This window comes from Odontesthes bonariensis, chromosome 1 (genome assembly GCF_027942865.1).
Source record: "Odontesthes bonariensis isolate fOdoBon6 chromosome 1, fOdoBon6.hap1, whole genome shotgun sequence".
Lineage (NCBI taxonomy): Eukaryota > Metazoa > Chordata > Actinopteri > Atheriniformes > Atherinopsidae > Odontesthes > Odontesthes bonariensis.
In genome coordinates, this window is record NC_134506.1 from 38,062,425 (window position 1) to 38,084,721 (window position 22,297).

Consider the following 22,297-nt stretch of genomic DNA (forward strand, 5'->3'; position numbering starts at 1 on the left):
TCCCAAGAGGAGAAGTGTAGAGTTGCTAACCAACATGCAAAGTAATGGTGCACAGCAGCATCTGGGACTGGCGGGAGGGACAGCACCACCTGTGCACCACTTCCTGATGACCCAGGCGGTTCACTTGAAGGGAAAACCTCGCAGTTCTTTCAGGTGTGGCTCACCAGAAGAGGGAGAGGGACCTACGTTACAACAATGCAGCAGAGACAAGACACACCTCTGGTAAGTATGCACAATGCAGCCGTGTCCTTTTTTCTTTTGAAGTGAAAAACTGTAAAAAAAAACAAAAAACTGTTTTCATAAAGAACTGTTTGGTTGAAGGTTCCCATCTTTACTGTGCAGTTAGTCAAGGATAATAAAGCATTAAGGTAAAATCAGTGGACTATTCAATGTACTGTCTAAGGTAAGCCTCTGTGGGCTTTCAGCTGTGGACGATGTAATTACACAGCTGAATTCAGTTTTATTTATGTAGCGCCAAATAACACTTTCTCAGGGGACTTTACATAGTAAAGTCATGACCTGAAAGTATTACAGAGAGAAAAAGAGCAATTCCCCCTTGAGCAGCACTTACAGAGGGGAGTAAAAACTTCCTTTTTAAGAAGCAGAAGCCTCTAACAGAACGTGGTTCAGGGAGGAAGGCCGTGTGAAATTGATAAGTACTAGGAATGTACTTACATTATTTTGACAAGAATTTGTAATGTAAATACATATTGCATTTTTTTTCTACCATATCCTGATAAAACGAGCCTTTCACCACTAAATGGCGCACATGTTTAGGCCATTATCTTACATCTTTGTTTGCGGTAAAGGGAAACAATGGAGTCTTTAAATTGATAAAAAGCTTAAATTTGCTTATATTTCAAACCTCAACTATATTTCAACGTCTTTTCTGTACAGCCAGATATTCAGACACTGCGTTTCGTGCAAACTTTCCATGAATTATAAATAGATGAAAATATTTTTATTCAAAAACTAGTATTCACTGTACAATGTATTTTTCTTTCTTTCTTTCATTTTTTTTTTTCCAAGTATGCAGTTTCCTACAAGGGTCCAAAGGGGGTCTTGGATGTTACAGTTTTACTTAAACGGAAAAAGAGAAAATTTTATAATGTTCGACTTAAAGCTGAATGTCAAATGTGTGGATGGAAGTGTGTCTCCTTGAGATATCTAAACACACACACTCGCACACCCACACAGACACACAAGCACATTTATGCACACAGCCCAACCTCCTTTCCTCCACTTCTGCATGCAAATTGTCTCGTTTGCATGCCCAGTAGTCTTTTCCCTCCCAGACCCAAACCTATAGTCAAATAAGAGCTTTCCCAACAAGCTGCTCACTTACATTAAACAGATGGCTAAACAGAAACTGACTCTGAGTCTGTACAGGGTATTAATATTGCACCAACATTTTAATTTAAAGTACAGAGAGCAACTACTGCATTTCTGTTGCATTATTTTTCTTTTTGTTTTGTTTTGATCATCTTTCACTTGCAGCTCAAGTGCCCATGCAAATAAGGCTGGCTGATAAAAGTCTGAGGCAAATGGATAATCTCATCAATAATGAATGAGTTTGCTTTCTGAACTGAGTGCCATTTATTTCTGTGAAAAGAATCATTCAAAGATGAATAGACGTTGGCCATTGTCATTGTAAAGCAACAGCTACCGTCGTCATGTCAGAAGCGAATTTGATAAAAAATGCTATTCTATTTAATAGAACCAACTAACCATAGAAAAAAGCAAACATTTTAGGCACAGGAAGTAAAGTGAAAATGCTTTTAAAAATTATGGCATAAATAGCATTTAGATATCTTCACACAAATTGCTCTGAATGGAAAGAAAACCTTGATTGAAACAATATTTGGTAAAGTCACTTTTCACTGCCTTGAAGGCAACACTCTTTGTCACACTCATGCATATGCACTAAACTTTATTTACATTTTGCATTGTATCAGAAGAGTTTCATGTGTTATGAGCCCACAGTAGGTGCAGGTCAGTTTTACTAGTTTTATGAGTCGAAGGGACTGTTTTGTGTTTCTCTTGATTCAGCATCAGACAGGAAGAAGCACTTTGCATCTGAGGCGAGAATGAAAATTCAGCCAGCTTTGCATTAACCACAAGCACTTATTACAGCCTTTCCATCGGTAAAAATGCGGTGAGTGAGTCATAAACGATTAAGTGGAAAAATGACCTAGTATCGTTGTATTCATTTGTGTACAGAGGACATTGCAGCCACAGACACGATGCCTTCAATGCGGGGACGCCCTGGAGTGGTCAGAGGAACTCGGGTATGTGTGGGTGTGTGTCTGTGTGTGCATGTCAAAATGAAAGACAAAATTATTGGGTACGTCTGTTCCCTCCACATGAAGTGATGCTTTCACCACATTCATGGCAACTGAGAGAAGCTCTTATTTGAGATAGATTGTGGGACGTTAAGGTTGCATTATAAAGAAATGTCATCTGATCAGTTGAAAACAGACAATTGCTTGCTCTCTGATCAGCCCTGTGATTTAGACGCCTGCTACAGGAAGAAAACATTTGTGCATGACTAACAAGTCTTAAGTAAGTAAATAGATGTCCTACTTAAATTATTCATGAGAGATGGTATTTTTCTCAGCTGTAGAATAGAATGTTTTGTGGATGAGCATCGTGGACAAAGAAGCCAAAGCATAAAGTTGAATAATCCCATAGATCTAAATGATCAAATCAAATCAAATCAAATTTATTTATATAGCACATTTCATGTAGAAACAGTTCAAAGTGCTTTACATAAAATAAAAGCATTGCAGCAGGGAGTGCAAGAAGCATTAAAAATACATAAAATAATATAAAAAGAAACAAATAAAATCATTTAAATGAATTTAAAAACAGGCAACAGTCTAGATAAGTTAAAAGATATTTCATGCATAGACACATGAGAACAGAAATGTCTTTAACCTGGATTTAAAAATGTCTACATTTGGTGAAAGTTTAATCTCCACTGGCAGTTTGTTCCACTTGTTTGCAGCATAACAGCTAAATGCTGCTTCTCCATGTTTAGTCTGGACTCTGGACTGGACCAGCTGACCTGAGTCCTTGGATCTAAGAGCTCTACTAGGTTTATATTCTCTGAACATATCACAGATGTATTTTGGGCCTAAACCGTTCTGGGATTTGTAAACCATCAGCAGGCTTTTAAAATCTATTCTGTGACTGACTGGAAGCCAGAGTAAAGATTTTAAAACTGGTGTGATGTGTTCAGATCTCTTAGTCCGGGTTAAAACTCTAGCAGCAGCGTTCTGGATGAGCTGCAGATGTTTAATGCTCTTTTTGGGAAGTCCAGTTAAAAGAGCATTACAGTTATCGAGTCTACTGGAGATGAATGCATGGATGAGTTTCTCCTGGTCTTTTTGGGAGAGGAAACCTTTAATTGTGTTGATGTTTCTGAGGTGGTAAAAAGCTGCCTTGGTGACAGCTTTGATGTGGCTGCTGAAAGTCAGATCTGAGTCTATCAACACTCCAAGGTTACGAACTTGGTCAGTGATTGTAAGATCCAGAGTCTCAAGATATTTACCAACGCTGACCCTCTTCTCTTTGCTACCAAACAGAATGATCTCAGTTTTGTCTTCATTTAATTGTAGAAAATTCTCTCTCATCCAGGTGTTTACTTCCTCCAGACACTGACACAGTACGTCTGCTGGGCTGCAGTCGTCCGGTGACAGAGACACATAAAGTTGTGTATCGTCTGCATAACTGTGATAATTAATGTTAAAGTTCTGCAATATCTGACCCAAAGGGAGCATATACAAGTTAAACAGAAGAGGTCCAAGAATTGACCCCTGGGGGACTCCACAACTCATGGCCACTCGCTCAGATTCATAGCTGCCAATAGTAACAAAATAACTCCGGCCTTCTAAGTAGGACCTGAACCAGTTAAGGACCGCTCCAGAAAGTCCAACCCAGTTTTCCAGCCTGTGCAACAGGATTCTGTGATCTACAGTATCAAACGCAGCGCTGAGGTCCAACAGAACCAGGACTGAAACATTACCAGAATCAGTATTCAACCTAATGTCGTTTAACACTTTGACCAGAGCTGTTTCAGTGCTGTGATGACGTCTGAAGCCTGATTGAAAGTTATCAAGACTTCCACTTTCATTCAGAAAGTCGTTGAGCTGGTTAAATACAACTTTCTCAATAATCTTAGAAATAAAAGAGAGATTAGAGACAGGTCTGTAGTTGTTCATCATAGAGGCGTCTAGAGTTCTCTTCTTTAGGAGTGGCTTAATGGCAGCTGTCTTTAGTGACTTGGGAAAAATGCCTGATGCCAGTGAGCTGTTAACTATTTTTAGAAGATCACATTCTACTGAGGTAAAAACAGTTTTTAAAAAGTCGGATGGTATTATGTCCAGAGAACAAGTTGTTGATTTCAGATGCCGAACTGTTTCCTCTAGGATTTTTAAATTAACAATATTAAATTGGGACATAACGTCACAGTTATTTCTAGGTTTTAGACACAGATTAGTTTTCTTGTTTTTCTGTGTTGCGTGAATGTTTTGTCTAATTGTTTTGATTTTTTGGCTAAAAAAGTTGGCAAATTCGTTGCGTTTCTCAGTGGAGAGGAGGTCTGGGTTTGACTGTTTAGGAGGATTTGTGAGTTTTTCAACCATAGCAAACAGAGTTTGAGAATTGTTGACATTCTTATTAATCATTTCAGATATATGCAGCTGTCTGGCCTTGCACAGCTCATTGTTATAACTACGCAGGCTTTGTTTGTACAGCTCATAGTAAATCTGAAGCTTTGTTTCCCTCCATTTACGTTCAGCTCTCCTGCATTCTCTTTTCAGGTTTTTGACCGTAGTGGTGTTTCTCCATGGTGTTTTCTGTTTGATCAAGGTGCTCTTGATTCTTATCGGTGCAAATTTTCAAGTTAAAATGATCCAGCTGTCCTTCAACCGACTCTGCGCTCATTGTTGGTAACATAGCCATGACCTCCCTAAACTGAGCACTTGTTTTCTCATTGATGTACCTCTTCTTAACAGAGAAGCTGGTTGTTTGAACATTCTGAGTAATATGTAAATCAAATAAAATACAAAAATGGTCAGACAAGGCCAAATCAATAACCACAACAGAAGAAATATCAACACCTTTAGAAATGACCAGGTCCAGAATGTGACCTCGAAGGTGGGTAGGTTCTGTTACATGCTGCCACAAACCAAACATGTCCAGCACAGAAGAAAATTCTTTGGCATTACCATCCGTCATATTATCTATGTGAATGTTAAAATCCCCGGTCAAGATTAAATGGTTAAAATCAGTTTAAATAACAGACAATAATTCAGAAAAATCATCAATAAAACTTGCACAGTATCCTGGAGATCTGTAAATGATTAAGAACAGGATTTTAGGAACACCCTTTAAAATAAAACTCAGATATTCAAAAGAAGTGAAATCACCAAATGAGATCTCTTTACACTGGAATGTATCTTTAAATAAAGCAGCTTCACCCCCACCTTTCCTACCATTTCGGCATTTATCCATAAAACTAAAGTTTGGGGGGGCTGCTTCATTAAGAACAGTAGCACTTGTGCTCTCTGTTAACCATGTTTCTGTCAGAAAAAGAAAATCTAAATTGTGTGAAATTATGAAGTCATTAACTAACAGTGACTTATTGGACAGAGATCTAATATTAAGTAAGGCTAGCTTTGTGGAGTTTACAGTGGTCTCTGTTGTATTCTGAGTTGTACGTGGTATCGTTAACAGATTAGATAGATTCACCCAGCAGGTTGACTGTTTTCGATTCCTTCTTTTACTAACTAAAACAGGAAGCCTATTGGGTCCCAGCTTGTTCTCAGAACAGCTGTCAGAAGTCGGACTTCTATAGCAGGGACCCTGAACACATCATGGCATGGTATCTTTGTTTTGAACAGTACTATCTTTGTTTTGAACTCTGGATGTTGTGCTGCTCCTTGAACACCCTGCACATCCCCTTGTGTCCTGCTCTGCCAGGACAGATGATGTAAGAGGAGGAGGAGGGGGTGCCCTGCGTTTCTTGGTTGATGGTGGTCGCTGGAGTCCTGGCTGGGATAGAGACATCCTTTGGAGACCTTGGGTGATGTGGAGTAAAGGGTCTGGTGAGGGGGGAGGGCTGGGGATTGTTTGCCTCACTGCTGTGTCCTTCAGTCTAATCTGTACAGTCATGTTTGGGTTTGCCGTCCCAACAGCATGACGTAAATGTGCACCAAGTAATCTGCATCCAGTTCGATTGGGATGCACGCCATCAGCTCTGAAACGCTCCTTACAGTTCCAAAAGATATTAAAGTTATCAATGAACTTAATCCCATGGGCGATGCATGCATTTGACAACCATGTGTTTAGGCCAAGAAGTCTGATGAAAAGTTCAATTCCTTTATCCACAGTAGGAATGGGGCCTGAAATGGAGACCCTATGTGCTCCATAGTGACACAGTCTCTCAAACAGCAGAGAAAAATCCTTCTTCAGGATCTCAGAGCCAGTCTTCCTTCTCAGAATATCAAAAGACCCTGTATGGACAATGATCCTCATGCCATCTGGATGAGTAGACAGAATGGTCGGCAAAATATCTATCAGTTCCCTGACTGATGTATCAGAAAAAGTTATATTTTCCGTCTTTGCCATTCTGACATGCTGTGTTATAGAGTCCCCGATTAGAATGCTGTCTATTCCTTTTTGCGTGGAGGTGTCGATCGCTTCTGTAGTCCTCACCTTGGTTGTGGGATTTGGGCTTCTCCTGATGATCTGGTTAGCCCTTGGCTGAGGTTTGGGGCCATTTCTCTTGTTTCTCTTCATGTTTGGGTTACATTCATCATCACACACTCTATTTTGAGTCAACGGATCGTATCTATTATGCAATAGAACTTCAGGTGGCGGAGTGAGTGCTGGAGATTTAGGTTTCGTGCTGGATTTACCTCTGCGACGGACAACATGAGACCAGATCCTGGCTGGGGTTGATGATTTGGGTTTGGCACCAACACTGTTCCAGTGGGAGATGTCAGTCGGACCGTCCGGGTTGGAAGCTTCACCAGATATTCCAGTGTCATTTGGACAGATCCAGGGAAGTGTGTCAGCCAGGGCTGCAGTGTGAGATTCCACATCAGCTGTGATCCCGTGTAGAAATATCTGAGTTAGTCCTTTGTCACATGAAGGCTCCACAGCCTGCGCAGGAGCTATCATAGAGTCAATAAATTCCTCGTTGTTACGAATGTCTTGCAGCGTTTCAATCCTCTTCTCGAGCTGTGCTACCTTCGCAAAGAGTAGCTCACACTGTGTGCTGCTCACTGATACTGCAGGGTTAGGAGACATTGTTCTGTCCGATTCTCTTTGTAAACAAGAGGGCTAATACCGTTTACAAATACACAATTAAAAGAAAAAGAATGAAAGAATAAAATTATATCCAAGACTTGTGGAAAGAAGTAGAATGATTTAAAAGCGAATAAAGCAATAAGCAGCAGGAGGAAGCAGGAGGAAGCAGAGACACGTCTGCACTCTTCAGAAGCAGGAAGGAGGTCACATTATTGTAATAATATCTACAGACTCTACCTATTTAACATAGGCTACATGATTTTTTAATGAAAGCTTTGACCCTGTCTGGAAGTTCTAAAGCTTTAAGCTCGGTAACTTAAAATTATGAGTCGATCCAAACAGGTTCCTCTGGTTCCTCCTAAGTAAGTGTCAGGTGAAGTGTCTGACCAGAGTTAGTCACCACTCCTTTTACAGCTGCCATAGTTACTTGTCTTGCATGCAATTGACTGCCTCTGCTGTAGAGATGGCTTTCAGAGGCAGTGCTGAAGCACAGCAGAGAGGGAGGGGGACTTCCTCATTGTATTCGTTAAAATTTTCAAACCAAGTCTATCTGCTTTTCAAGGTTACAAAGTTCTGCTTTAACGATGAAAGAGAAATTTATAGTAAGACATGTAGATCAATTATACTTTTTTGGAATATGTAGTTTCACTAATGATATTAGTATTAATGAGAAAATGTGGTTAATGCAAAGAAAAAAAGTTCTTCAGACAGCGATTCCAAAATGGTTGGGATGTTAAACCAATATTTTATTCACAGCACAGAAAAGATTTAAGAGACATTTAACATTTCATGATGAATATTAGCTCCCCTTGAATTGGTTGGCTGCAACACATCACAACACTGAAGGTGGAAGGTTATAGGACAAATTATATCTCTTTATTTTGGATTCTAAGAGTTGAGTACGGGCCAGTCAGAATTACAAGTTTCCTGTCTACTACAGAGGACTTTGTGATGCAGTATAATGACCAATCTTATCTGTCTCTCATAGTGTCCTCCTCGGCTGTTCATGCTGTTCTATGGTGGATGAGACTATTGAGAACGTTGCCAGAGGGCTGGCCAGCAAAATGAAGAAGAAGAGTCACTGGGCAGCTGGAAGAGTGGGTGATATTGACTTTATTGGCTCAACAAAGACACGAGGAAAGGTGAAGTTAAAAATCACAAAAAGTGTGGAGGGTTTCATGGTGGCCTAGCAATAATTATTTTGACAGCAGGATGCTTATATGGTGATATTTCTCTTCCATTTATTCAGTTTGTGAGAGTGCGCAGCAACACGGACCCAGTGCTGATCTACCAGATGCTGACTGAAGAGTGGGGCCTTTCTCCTCCACACCTGGTAGTGGCGTTGGTGGGAGGGGATGAGCTGGCTCAGATGAAGCCCTGGCTCAGGGACACTCTTAGAAAAGGACTTGTGAAGGCTGCACAGAGCACAGGTTATTATCAAAGGGGCCAAATTAGCCAAGGCTTTTGACAAGAAGTGAATACTTTCTTTGATGCCCTCTATTGACTGGTGGAAGGATTGTTATTATAATTTGCATTGTCTTACTCTTTTATGCAAGAAATTGTTCTCTTAAATGAACGGTTCTTTTTTATGCTTGCTTATGTTTGTATAAATATTGTTGAATAATCTCAAAAATCTTATTTACATTGACTTTTGAACCGCTATTAAAGTATCTTCTGGTATAGTACTGTGTTAGATAAAGTTCCTGTAGAAGCTAGTCCAAATGTCCACTGCATGCACACACACACTTATACACTCATGCATCTCTGTTCTCCAGGGGCATGGATTCTGACTAATGGCCTTCGCTTTGGCATCACCAAGCACTTGGGCCAGGCAGTGCGAGATCACTCCTTGGCCAGCACCTCCTCTAAAGTTCGTGTGGTGGCCATTGGCATTGCACCTTGGAACATGATCCACAACCGAGAGGCACTGCTCAATGCCAAGGTTCCTGTTCACACATAGACAATACAGGGCCACAAAAGCCAACATCATTTCTGAGAATTGTTAATGTGCCAAAGCTGTCCTCAGTCTTTCTGCATAACTGTATTCTTTTTCATCAGGTGGATGAGCCTGCAGTATACCAACCACAGGACTTGCCCCATGGCTCAGTGTATTCTCTGGACAGCCACCACTCTCACTTTGTACTTGTGGAGGAGGATCCCAACAGACCGGGAGCCACGAGTGAAATGAGTGTGAAGCTCCTCAAACACATCTCTCTTCAGCGCACAGGTTATGGAGGTAAAATCCATTCAGTCACAGTTAGAAACAAATAACAATGTGAGAATTTTTTTTAGACAAAATGAGATAAGAATGCCATCACTTAATATTAGTTAATTAAAAGTTCAAATCCAACATGAACTTTTACTCGTAAAGTTAAGTCAGTTTAACAGTCAAATATGAATTGTGGGAATATTCATTTGAAAAACGGTAGCTTTCGTGATGTTAAATTATAAATGCATTATCCATTATTTCATTGTGCTGTACATAATACATGTGGCTGCTTCATATATGCATATCTGAAAGGAGAAATTGTGCTTCATATTTTATAACCTTTTGATGTGGCTTGCTGTAAAATCCAAGACCTCAACATTGTACAAAAGGGCAGCAGTCATGTTAAGAATTCTTTTTAAACCAATAAACCACGCTATTCCTCTTTCTGCCATTCAAGGCCAACTCTGTGAAAAGTTTCCAGGAAAAATAATGAGACATCAAAGACTTGGGCTTGTGCTCTTATGGTTTACTTGTTCACTCACTCACTCACTCACTCACTCACTCACTCACTCACTCAATATATAGTGTTCACAATATAAAAGACTCACTAGGGTAGGGGGAGCCAGCTGCCAATCCATTTCAGACCCAACTTGAATGCAACAGTACTTCATAATTATGCGCTGTACGTGTTGCATAAACAAACAACGGCAGGATACATACACACCTCAAGTGGTTGAGAACACGTTGTAATTAACAATTGCATGTTTACAAGACACTAGAAAAAAACAAATGATTTTGTTAGCCAGAAAAATTGACTTTTAAAAGGCATGTGAATATGTTAGTCTGACCAAAATCGTACATAAATCCCAAATTGTGACAGAAAAGCAGTCCTTAAAGACTATATGTCAACTTGCAATAGCAAAAAGCAATTACAGACTGTTGCTTTGCTCTAAAAGATAAAAAACTTTATTCATTAAACTTTAATAGTTCATCTGAAAAAAAAAAATCACCAATCCATTAATATAAAGGTAATGTCGCTGTGGTGAATTAAGCCATACTTACTTCTACAATAGTCTTCATTCAAGATGTTTGAAGTGGTAGAATGTCTTGGATATTTTCTCATACAGTCTACAATGTCAGAGGTATACTTCATATTAACTCCAATCCACTCCTCTGTGCATGTATACTGGGATAAGGACCATTATCCAGTGATATGGCGAAGTCAAACCCTAACAGTAGCTTGACTCAACTGTGCATGTAACCCTACCAACTGACATACAATTTCATGACACAAAAAAAGTATGTGTGCGCTTTTTGATCGTCCCATTGACTGCAGCCGTAACACGATACGATAATCTCAATAATAACGATTTAGTATTACCGACAAAAAGTAATCAAACAAGTCAAAACCCCTGTTGGTAAACAACTCATTTTGGAGCCATGTGGTTGACCCATTATTGTAACTGAATTATTTCAAAAGCAAGTTGCATTACAACATATACCTAACATGTTTACATTTTGACTGAACAACCCAAGTTTCAAATGTGGTTTCTTAAAATATAGAACTCTAGTCCAACATGTCAGGCAAACAAGTAGAGACTAACCACTTTCAGGTTGCGAGGTCTGAGGAGTTTGATGTGTTTATCAAACATTCTCAACAGATCAGACAAGTGAAAATCCCCAAAAAGCGACCAATCAACCGTAGAAGACAAAGTTTATAGTGAGACATTTTGCTATTTCGTGAAAAATATGAGCTCATCCTGAATTTGATGGCAGCAACACATTTCAAATAAATGGGGAAGGGGGCAACAAAAGAATTAAAAAGTAATTGGTAGTAAAGAGGAAATGTTACAACTACTTAGCTTAACTGGCAAAGGCTTTCAAAAGTAGGCAGAAGTTCAGCAGTGTGCAAAAATCAGAATTTATAAATTGTGGAGCAGTTTCACAATAGTGTTCCTCAACGTAAGACTTTGATTTTTAAATCATCAGTAAATGATATACATAAATATACAGTACATATCATCCAAAGATTCAAAGAATTGTAACCTGATGTTGCAAGATAAAAATGAAGAGCTGCAAGATCATTAACAGGAATATGAAGACTATAACCATTCACATTTTTCTGTTTTTACATTGCATTTTGGAAAATTATTCCAATCCCATTTGATCTCTTTGGAGGTTAAAAAAAAGACTCACACTTTGGCTTCAGTAATTCAAATTCCGTAAAAGTCTGTGGTACATTCACACAAAGTGACACCACAGTAGTACAAATTTGAGATGTGCCTCTTGGTGCTTGCAGGCGCAGGAAGTTTCGAGATCCCTGTACTGTGTCTCTTGGTTCATGGGGAACCCAGAATCCTAAAGGTAAGTCATATTTCATTATGGTATGTTTGCTATGTTATTTTTTGTCATTTGAATATCCAAACATTTGACTGAACAAGACAGCTAAGGCGTGAGAATCAGGATCAGAGTCAGAATTTGACAGTAATATCAACTGTAACTATCAGACCAAAGTCAGACTGAAAGCAAACTATTCATATCATCACTAAAATCGTCTACCAAAATGCCTGCCCAGGACAACAATGTATTTGCGTAGCTATAACACAACTAACGACTCCAAAGAAAAAGGCATTCACTTAACAATGTGTTTTTTGTTGATGAGTTAACTTTTTAAAAATAAGATCTCAGCTGACCATGAACAGAAATTTTATCATAACACTGTGTTTCCTCCTGTAGAGGATGTATAAAGGAATTGGAAATTCGACACCGTGGCTTATCCTGGCAGGCTCTGGAGGTGTGGCTGACATCCTTGTCACGCTGATGAATAGGGGCTGCTGGGACACAGACAGTGTTCATGAGCTGATGCTGGACACCTTTCCAAATGCCCACCACAGCACAGACATCAGTAACTGGGTCAAGCTGGTGAGAGCCATGTGCACAGCATGGGGGCAGGCACCTACAAAGATATGCACAAGACTTGAGCATTTGCAGAAAAATGGGACACACTGGGAAGTACTTTGAGGCGAGCTAATGTGGGATTTATCTTAAGAATTTGAATGTGACCCTAATAAGGGTATGAGGAAGGAGGGCAATATTCAAAGCATGTTGAAGATTTTGTGCTGACGTAAAACAATTTAGTGGTAAAAACATAAATTGAAAAAATAAATTGCATATTACACACTAATAACTGTTAATCTGCCGATCAGATCCAGAGGATACTTGATCATGGGCATCTCCTAACTGTACATGACCCTGAACAGGAGAGCTCTGAGCTGGATACAGTCATTCTCAAAGCTCTTGTCAAGGGTAAAGTACTTCTTGTGAGAGATATGTTCAAGAAATTTGGAATTCCCTGCAGCTGTACGATTACATGTTTTCTGACTTGACAGAGCTGTGGCATTGTTGCTGTGAACCTGATGATGTTTACCTGTCTGTGTGTTTATCAGCTTGTAAGAGCCAAAGTCAGGAAGCTCAAGACTTCCTGGATGAATTGAAGCTGGCTGTGGCGTGGAACAGAGTGGATATTGCCAAGAGTGACATCTTCAACGGCGATGTGGAGTGGAAGGTGGGTTAATACATTATACTTTTGCATTAATTGTGCAGTCAGGTTAGCTGGAAGTCTGTTTCTCATAAGCTTGAAAAAAAAAGACAATATTTGTATTCTGTTGAAAGGGACTTATAAAATAAGGATTTGACAGGCAAGCCAGTTTGAATTGTAGTATCGACAAAACAAAAATATTTGTAATTTGTGTTGCAACGAAGCATATTTATTTTTGCAGGCATGTGACCTTGAAGAAGTGATGATGGATGCTCTTATCAATGACAAACCCGACTTTGTGCGCCTCTTTGTTGACAACGGAGTGAACCTGGGTGAGTTCCTTACCTACGGTCGACTACAGGACCTTTATTGGTCTGTGTCGGAGAAGAGCCTCCTTCACAACTTGCTCCTCAAAAAGTACGAGGAGAAGCAGCTCCTGCTGGGAGCGGCCAGGACACCTGGTCCACCTGGACACCATCCTCCTGAGCAAGGGAAACCCCGTTTCACCCTCTACGAGGTCGCCAAAGTGCTGAAAGACTTTCTCCATGACTCCTGTAAAGGCTTTTACCAAAAGATCCCCACAGTGAGTCATATTCGCCACCTCAAATGTTCCAGTGAATAATTCATACTTTCAGCTGATAAGTTCTAAGTTTGAGATGTTGCTGTTGTTGTTGTTCTCAATCCTTTTGGCTTGCCACCTTAAATGTAGATTCTTGACACCTTGTCACAGTTTGTCTTTCTCTTGTGAGCGGAGAAGAAATTTTCCCTTCGAGCCCTCTCAGACTCTCTCATTTTAAACTTTTAAAGGCATCTGAAAGATGCAATAAGGCAGACAATATTTAGACTTCATTGTAAACTCACTTCTTGGTAGACAGTAAATCTTTAATTGTGACCTCAATGGCCACTCATCATGCGCGAGTAGAAATAGAACTCAAGATCTAACCATTAAAGCAATAACAATTTCAAGGTGATCCATGCTTATTCTAATTCCAATTGACTCACTCGTTGTCACCATGATTTGATAGAACAATTAATTATTTATTTATTCATTGCTGAGTGAGTCATTTCACATTCCAATTGATAAAAAATCGGGCAAAAATGAATAGTGGAAGTAATTGGTTTGTAATAACAGTTTCCATAAATTATGTGACTCCTATAAGCATTGCATGTTGTTTAAACTGTCTGCATCTGCCCCATTTACTTTACAGGTTAGATAAATTCTATATAATGTGTGTGTACTTCAGGAGAAGCCGGCAAAGGGTCGACTGTTCCACAGCCAGAAGAACCTGGCTGAGTTAGAGGAGCGCTGCGAACATCCTTGGCGGGATCTTTTCCTCTGGGCTGTCCTTCAGAACCGACAGCAGATGGCCAACTACTTCTGGGCAATGGTCAGTCTTGACGGCTTCTTTGCTCAGTCCTGCTCTAGCTCATACTAGAAAAACACTGCATGGGTCAATCAGCAGCAGCCTAAATGTGCCTGGCATTGGAAAAAAATGTATCTTCAAACCAAACTGAAGTGAGCTGAATTACATGATGAGAATTTGTATTCTGGATTCAGTGAGGCAGGTGGAATGTGGGCCAGCACAGGGCAGGTGTAGGTCAGTCCTACTATATGAAAATGTCACTCTAGATAAAAGAGCCCAAAAAGCTGCATATTTATCAAGAGCTAAAGTGAACTAAAAAGCTATCTTATCTCCAAGAACATTATTGAAACGAAGGGCATGCGGCTTGCTGAGGCAGTCAACCGGTGGTGAGATAGTGCAGGCACATCTAAAATCCTGACAAAGTTAATGAGAAATGTATCCTGACAGGGGACTGATGCTCCATGAATTGTTTAAATGACACCAATCAATGATGATTGCTCTTGTTTTCAACGTCTCGTCAAAGCACTTTTTATTTCTTACTTTCTTTCTGCCCTTCCTCAGACTAAGTTAACCAATTATTCTAATCTCATAAGCGGTCACCCTTATGTGCTCCTTTCCTGCGTCCTATTTCAAACATTATCTGAAATTATGGTAATTGCATGCAGCATGTATACACCCCACACTGCAAATCTCTCCAGCACTCAGACTGTGGCCTGGGTAGCTGCATTTATAATTTGATTGTTTGAAGTATCTCTCATGTTGAAAGCCTCATCACAATTATCCTCACAGGCTGGCATATGTGAGCAAAATCTCAGATTTTCAATAGGTAGCCCATATGAACCCATGAATTACATTACAGAGCACGATGGATACAAATCATTCCTTACTGAAAGAAAAGCGGGATAAGGTCCACAGAGAATGTAACGTCAAATGAAATCTGCGTCAGTATGCCTTCTCTTCATTTACGCTACACTTGCCATGTTAGTGCAATAAATGTTTATTCTGCAGTACTGAACATCGAGTTATTAACTGTATGTCATCTGTTGATGATAGAAAATGACAATGCAATACAATGAACATAATGTACTATGAGGCCATGCAAGGACAATGCCAGTCACTTGCTTTAATGATTTTCTTTTTTTCATGAAAGAACATCCTTTGACTCTTACTTTCCCTCGAGCTTCATGTCTTTGTCTTCAAAATGGCAGTTAGATGTTAAAACAAAAATAGCTGTATACCCAGGGAAATATACCTTTTTGTCCTCCTCCTGAGAGACAGGTGAGAGGGTTAATGCTGTATTAATTAGTTCTACCATAAAGTGCTTAAAACATTTAAAGGATGAAGAATCACAAGAGCTTCTTGAAACACACTGACTTTCTATTGTACAAAACAAATTCACACGGTGACTATGTCTAACAGTCTTCAGATGCTTCCCTTGAAGCCAAAAATGATATGAAATTGAAAAAAAAAAAAAAAATCTAATTATACAGGAGGCAAATACACACTTAGCTACTGTACATCTCCTTAGGGTGCTTCACTAAAGCATATGCGCACCACCGAGTTAAACTATTCGCACACAAGTGTGACAATGATAGATCAGTTGCATTGCTGGCTTACACAGAGTCAGGCTGTGTGTTTTAACATTACTAGACATTCTGTTGCTGTCTTGGTGTGCTGGAGGCTGTTTTCTCATCTAACTATTAGTAAGAAAACAAAAAGTGTATTGCTCTAAAGGCCAGATGATAAAAGCATGATTATGTATGTCATTCACTGAAAATTGTATCGTTTTCACAAAACTCCCACATTTTCTTTTAATTTCAGCTGGTCACTTGTTTCATTTAATTTAATTAAGTTGTCAAATATTTTTAGAGCCATAACCACTCTTTGCACAAAATATAAGCTAAAGTAAATGCAGTCCTCTTTGATAGATTACTTCTTTCTTATATTGTATCTAAAGAGATTGAAAGTTAGGCCTTGGAGGAGCAGATGAAAAACTCCCTGAAATGCATATTTAATACTAATGGGCAAAGATACTGTTAAATCTCTTTCATGATCACCACAGTTTATCCTCTCAGGTGACACCACCATGATAAAATATTGCATCACCAAGACTTTAAACAGCTGTTTGAAGTCTGCTATAACAAAGAAAATTATATTATTTCCGTGTGAAAAGCCATCACTTTCAGGAAGAAATCAAACAGTAAAAATGTGCAGGTAGAATTGTTGATGATGCACAACATCATTGAGATGCAAAATATGGAGCTCCAAAACATTTCTACACAAGATCTCTCTTCCAGACCCATTTCTTGGATACAGCTTTCTTTTAATCCTTCAGGGCCCTGAGGCAGTTGCAGCAGCGCTGGCAGGTTGTAAGATTCTGAAAGAGATGGCACGCCTGGAATCTGAGGCTGAGTCTGCACGCAGTATGAAGGAGGCCAAGTATGAGCAATTTTCCCTTGGTGAGTACTTAAACTGTTCGATGACGAGCTGACAACATGGTCAAAGAAAACTTGAGATGGTCAAGTATACCTCCATTTACCTCAAACCAACATTGTCCTAGCTAAACATAAACAAATCCCACTGGAAGGGAGGAAAATATTAATCTGATAGCTGGAGTTCTTCAAAAGTAGAATGGATTGGCTGAGACAGTTTTCTGACTCTTCTTATTCTGTTAGATGTTTTTGGAGAGTGTTATTCCAACAGCGAAGACAGAGCCTATGCTTTGCTAGTGAGACGAACACGCTGCTGGAGCAAATCTACTGTACTCAACTTGGCAACTGAGGCAGATGCCAAATCTTTCTTTGCCCACGATGGAGTCCAGGTAACGGGGACAAGCTTTCTCAAGCTCATTTGGCTTCCACTTATCTGATTTTTTTTTAAATAAAAAGATAAGTGATAAATTCAGACTATTCTATACTAAAGAACATTGCAGTTATTAAACATGTTTCAGATGCATTGTGTGCTAATAGAGAAATCATACACTGTACAGTTTTCCCTGAATAATACAGTTTTACCCTCTGAAATGTCCTTGTCATTAGAAAGTCATCACTGAGAGTTAATTGGTATTCAGTATCAGTCGGAAACGTTAACACACAGTGAATAACATCTTTTATTTAAGGCACACAGTCGGAATTATCAAGTCTTTTTAATAGCATGCTGTTAATTATGATTCAGGACGTGTATTATTTTAATAGAATGCGGATTGCTCTGCTTCTGAGGGTGGACAAGTCCATGATTAAGCAACATGCGAGTCATCTCAATCTGCAGCTCGATGTCAAATGAAATAATGTGCTTTAAGGAAGATTTTTTTCTTTCCTATATAACTCTTATTGTGTGTATTCTAAGAAGATCCAAAGACTTTAAAGTGAAAATATTCCAAGAACTATGTCGCCCCCTTGTGATGAATTTATTCATGTGGATGTTGTAAAAGTAGATTAAAATATCAACTCTCTCTGCAGGCTCTCCTCACAAAGATTTGGTGGGGGGCTATGACCACAGACACAGCCATCTCCAGACTCGTGGTATCTTTCTTCTGTCCACCCCTCATCTGGACCAACCTCATAAAGTTCAGGTGATACGTCTCATAATCACCCAGCATTCGTCTGAAACATGAGGATGTGCTTGATGTCATTTTGTTGTATCCACTGACAACCTCTTATGTGTCTTCAGTGATGAGGAGCTGGATAATCGTAATGGCAACAAGCAGTTTGTGGAGCTGGACAGTCTGGATACAGAAAAGGCTCTACTGCTAACTGATGATGATGACCCTTTGTGAGTTTGCCATTAACACTGTTTCAGTTCGAGCTCATTTCATTGGTAGCCAGAAACTAAGTAACTTTGAAAAGCGTCATGTTAGTTTTTCTCATGCTAATTTGCTAATTTAATTATTTTTCTTAATGTATAATATACTGTTTTCCTACATTGTACGACTAAAACTATACTTGTCCTCACTTTACTGTGTCTCATTTTTTTGCTACCTCAGTTTTATTCTTCTTATGGGAAATTTGTCCTGTAACCAAGTGAAAGCAAATACATGTAACATACTGTAGATTGAAACAAAAACATTCAAAAGTCCGTAATGTCATCTCACTTATAATAAGCTACATCAGTGACACATAACATGATAAGAAATAACAATGTTCTGATTAAAGGGAACATGCTGTACCTCGTAAATAGATCATTTCTATCTGAATTTTCTTTGTAAAAATGATTTTCAGAAACAGCTGTGTGTGTTTTCCACTTGTTTTCCAGGGACTCTTCAGCTGGGGGTCCAGACACACAAAGCTGCGCTTTTGTCTGGTGGCGCTTCTTTCTCCGCCGCTGGCGTCGCTTCTGGAGTGCTCCTGTCACTGTGTTTCTTGGCAACGTCATCATGTACTTTGCTTTCCTCTTCCTCTTCACCTACGTGCTCCTGCTAGACTTCCGTCCGCCACCACCCTTTGGCCCTGGAGCTCCAGAGATAATGCTCTACTTCTGGGTCTTCACTTTGGTGCTGGAGGAACTTCGACAGGTGACGATTAAAGAATCCCAGCCTCTGTTGTTCCTTTATTAACCTATTTTGTAAGTTTAAACAGCGTTAAAGCTCCTACATCATTATTTTGTGATCATTTTGTTAAGAATGCACAATTATCTAGCCAGGCTTTTCTCACCTACTGTACTAGAGCAGTATTTTTATTAGATGTGTTACAGTGTTCAATCCTGACGAGTCAGACACATCTGAGGTGGTGAAGATGTGATTCGCTGGAGTGAGCTCATTCTCTCTTGGGTTTTTAAGGATTAATGAGCCTCTCACCTCTCTGCATTACTCCCTCCCCGTGAGCCTGGTCAGACAAGCATGGTCCCTTATTGCAGTAATCCTGTTGGGCCTCCCCTGGGCATAAAAGACCCATATGAGACAGGTCTTCACTGCTGTTCCCTCTGTTTGCTGTTACAATGTGCAGCTCAGACAGTCCCTGAGATTAACAGAACCAAGGTAAAAGTAAAAAGGAAGCATAAGCAGCTGCCGGAAGAAGCTCTGGCATTTTATTCTATGCCTTCAAAGGGATGCTCTATCTATCTATCTATCTATCTATCTATCTATCTATCTATCTATCTATCTATCTATCTATCTATCTATCTATCTATCTATCTATCTATCTATCTATCTATCTATACATAGGTGTGTGAATTGCTATCACACTTTCATGTTAATATTTTGAGAGTGACGGTCAGGGCTTGCACACCAGTCTGTCACTTAATGAAAGCGTCATCCCGCCCTCAGCTTTTTGTACAGATAACAGCACCATAAAGGGACCAAGGACTGGTTCTTGATGCACTTACAGGTCTCCTGTTGGGGCCACAGGAGACAACTCAACCTTACACTCCTGGTGTGAGAGGCATTTCAACGAAGTGACAAACTGGAACATTGCAGGTGCCTCTAACACGTCAGGGCTGTGTACCTGTTAAGACCCTTTTGGTCCCTGCAGGTGTCTCTGAAAGGTACCTCAATGTGTGACCTGGCAGGGGGCATGTAGATGTAGGAAATTGCAGCCTGTGATTTTAGTATCTTCAAAGATGTTCTTACAAAACAAGAACAATACAATAATGCATTAACTATTTTTGTGAGACAGAGCTTCTTCACTGATGAAGAGATGAGCATCTTGAAGAAGTTTAAACTCTATGTAGAAGACAACTGGAACAAGTGTGACATGGTGGCCATCTCCCTCTTTGTTGTTGGGGTGTCTTGCAGGTAATTACCACTAAATGACTCGGATGACTTTAAGAAATAGTGTGGAAGCTCTACATTAGATTTGCTATTTTGATAGTGCAAGCTGTAAAAAAATCAAATATATTGTACTGTGCAAACTGCTGAAACCAGCCCTCATTTCCAAATATTTCGCTTCTAAGAAGCCAGACTTTCTTGTAATTTTTTTAAAGTCCTGAATGTCTTGTTAAAGTTTTCTTTGGATATCGGCTGCTTTTTTGCTCATTTTAAACTTGGATATCTCAATGTGGTGTGAGTTATTTTTGAAAAAGCTGAGATGGAAAGAAGTAAAGGCAGGCCTAAAAAACTATCTACAACAGATGAACAGTATCTAAAAGTGAAGAAATGGGGGAAAAAAAAAAAATCGGGGAAAAACATGCAGAGCCTGAGTGTTGCATCTGGCCTTTTAGTTGATCCATTTATAGTTCGCCAAAGCTTCATCAGGAAAACTCTCCAAGAAAGGCTGAGATATGTGAAATGACACAGGAGCTGGGCTGAAAATCAGGGGCAACAGGTCTTATGGAGTGATGAAGCCCACTAAAGCAGCGTGGGATCATCTTGAGTGAGAACGGAACAAAAGGCAGCCAACATCCAAAGAAGAGCTTTGTCTGGAGAACTTTACTCAAAGACAATTGCGAGAAACTACAAGAACGTTTTGTTTAAGAGGGTTCAGGCTGTGTTGAAGAATATATGAGCTCATACCACATATTGACTTTCAAGCTCATTCGAATTGTACAAAGAGTTTTTGCCTTATATACTGTGTTTCCATTTATGTTTGCATGTTTCAACAAATCTCTGCACCTATTTCCTTTTTTTTTGGCAATATAAACAAAGAGAGATAAATCAAGACCTCTGCACATGACTGTAGGGATGAGTGACAAGAGCGGCAAGAAATGGTAGAAATCATTAAACCAAACAAATGTATATGTGTATCCTTTCCAGAATGGTGGATGACACCTATGAAGCAGGACGAACAGTTCTGGCGATAGATTTCATGGTTTTCACTCTTCGTCTGATCCACATCTTTGCTATTCATAAGCAGTTGGGTCCCAAGATCATCATTGTGGAAAGAATGGTGACCAAAACAAAATTCTAGTGTCTGAACATACTAACTCTGAAGACTCTTAAATCATAGATTAATACAACGTAGAATCTATGCTGCCATTAAGGAGATAAAAATGTCTGTCTTACAGATGAAGGATGTTTTCTTCTTCCTCTTTTTTCTGAGTGTGTGGCTCATTGCTTATGGAGTTGCCACCCAGGCTCTTCTTCACCCAAATGACCCAAGAATTGACTGGGTGTTTCGCAGGGCCTTGTACCGCCCCTATTTGCACATCTTTGGCCAGATTCCCTTGGAGGAAATAGATGGTAAACTACAGTAAAAAAAAAAAAAAAAAAACTTTTTATATATTTTCCAAAGAGTATAGAACTTTTAAAATGTTTTCATTCATGAAAAATGTACTAAAGCCTGATTTATTGTAAAAATGAAACAGTTCTATCAAGCATACCATCAGGGACAGCTTTCTTTTGACCTGAGCTAATCTTATTTTTTCGTATTCTCTCATTAAATGGGCCACAGCTGCTCGGATGCCTGAAATTAACTGCACCAATGACTCAGAAGAGATTTACATGGGCCTGCGGCCGCCATGTCCCAACATCTATGCCAACTGGCTGGTCATTCTGTTGCTGGTTATCTTTCTTCTTGTCACTAACGTCCTGCTGCTTAACCTCCTCATTGCCATGTTCAGGTCAGTCAAGGGCTCACAATCAAGGAAAACACTCATTTGCCCAATAGAATCACTGAAAATGGTTGATTCTTTGTGAATTATTAAATCAAAAAACAAAAACGCAGCACTGTTGGCCATTTGTTAATTTTTTCCCAATTTGCAGCTACACCTTCCAGGTTGTTCAGGGCAACACAGACATCTTCTGGAAATTCCAAAGGTATAATCTGATCGTGGAATACCACAGCCGGCCAGCACTGGCCCCACCCTTCATCATCATCAGCCACCTCTCCCAGCTCTTCCTGTGCCTGGTCAAACGGCCTGAGTCTAAGCAGGAACATCTTGGTATGAATGATCTACAAGTTTGTTTTCTGCTTTTATGACATTCCTTGTTGCTTACTG

At 39.6% G+C, this 22,297-nt stretch overlaps 1 protein-coding gene across 2 annotated transcripts in view; it reads left to right on the top strand.

The window, feature by feature from the left end:
- Positions 1-22,297, top strand: part of trpm5 (transient receptor potential cation channel, subfamily M, member 5) — a 24,626-nt gene continuing 2,329 nt past the window's right edge. Inside the window, exons 1-22 of one of the 2 annotated variants that reach the window (XM_075466548.1) lie at positions 95-222; positions 2,221-2,288; positions 8,306-8,459; positions 8,567-8,747; positions 9,093-9,259; positions 9,376-9,553; positions 11,826-11,890; positions 12,263-12,448; positions 12,733-12,832; positions 12,973-13,091; positions 13,306-13,647; positions 14,309-14,452; positions 16,764-16,887; positions 17,104-17,249; positions 17,887-17,999; positions 18,098-18,199; positions 18,680-18,938; positions 20,038-20,156; positions 21,114-21,246; positions 21,365-21,539; positions 21,751-21,919; positions 22,062-22,240. In XM_075466548.1, the coding sequence (XP_075322663.1) occupies positions 196-222; positions 2,221-2,288; positions 8,306-8,459; positions 8,567-8,747; positions 9,093-9,259; positions 9,376-9,553; positions 11,826-11,890; positions 12,263-12,448; positions 12,733-12,832; positions 12,973-13,091; positions 13,306-13,647; positions 14,309-14,452; positions 16,764-16,887; positions 17,104-17,249; positions 17,887-17,999; positions 18,098-18,199; positions 18,680-18,938; positions 20,038-20,156; positions 21,114-21,246; positions 21,365-21,539; positions 21,751-21,919; positions 22,062-22,240 (3,250 nt within the window). In that variant the 5' untranslated portion in view covers positions 95-195. Of the gene's footprint in view, positions 223-2,220; positions 2,289-8,305; positions 8,460-8,566; positions 8,748-9,092; positions 9,260-9,375; positions 9,554-11,825; positions 11,891-12,262; positions 12,449-12,732; positions 12,833-12,972; positions 13,092-13,305; positions 13,648-14,308; positions 14,453-16,763; positions 16,888-17,103; positions 17,250-17,886; positions 18,000-18,097; positions 18,200-18,679; positions 18,939-20,037; positions 20,157-21,113; positions 21,247-21,364; positions 21,540-21,750; positions 21,920-22,061; positions 22,241-22,297 lie in introns of both variants that reach the window. The other variant, XM_075466545.1, reaches the window with a different exon arrangement.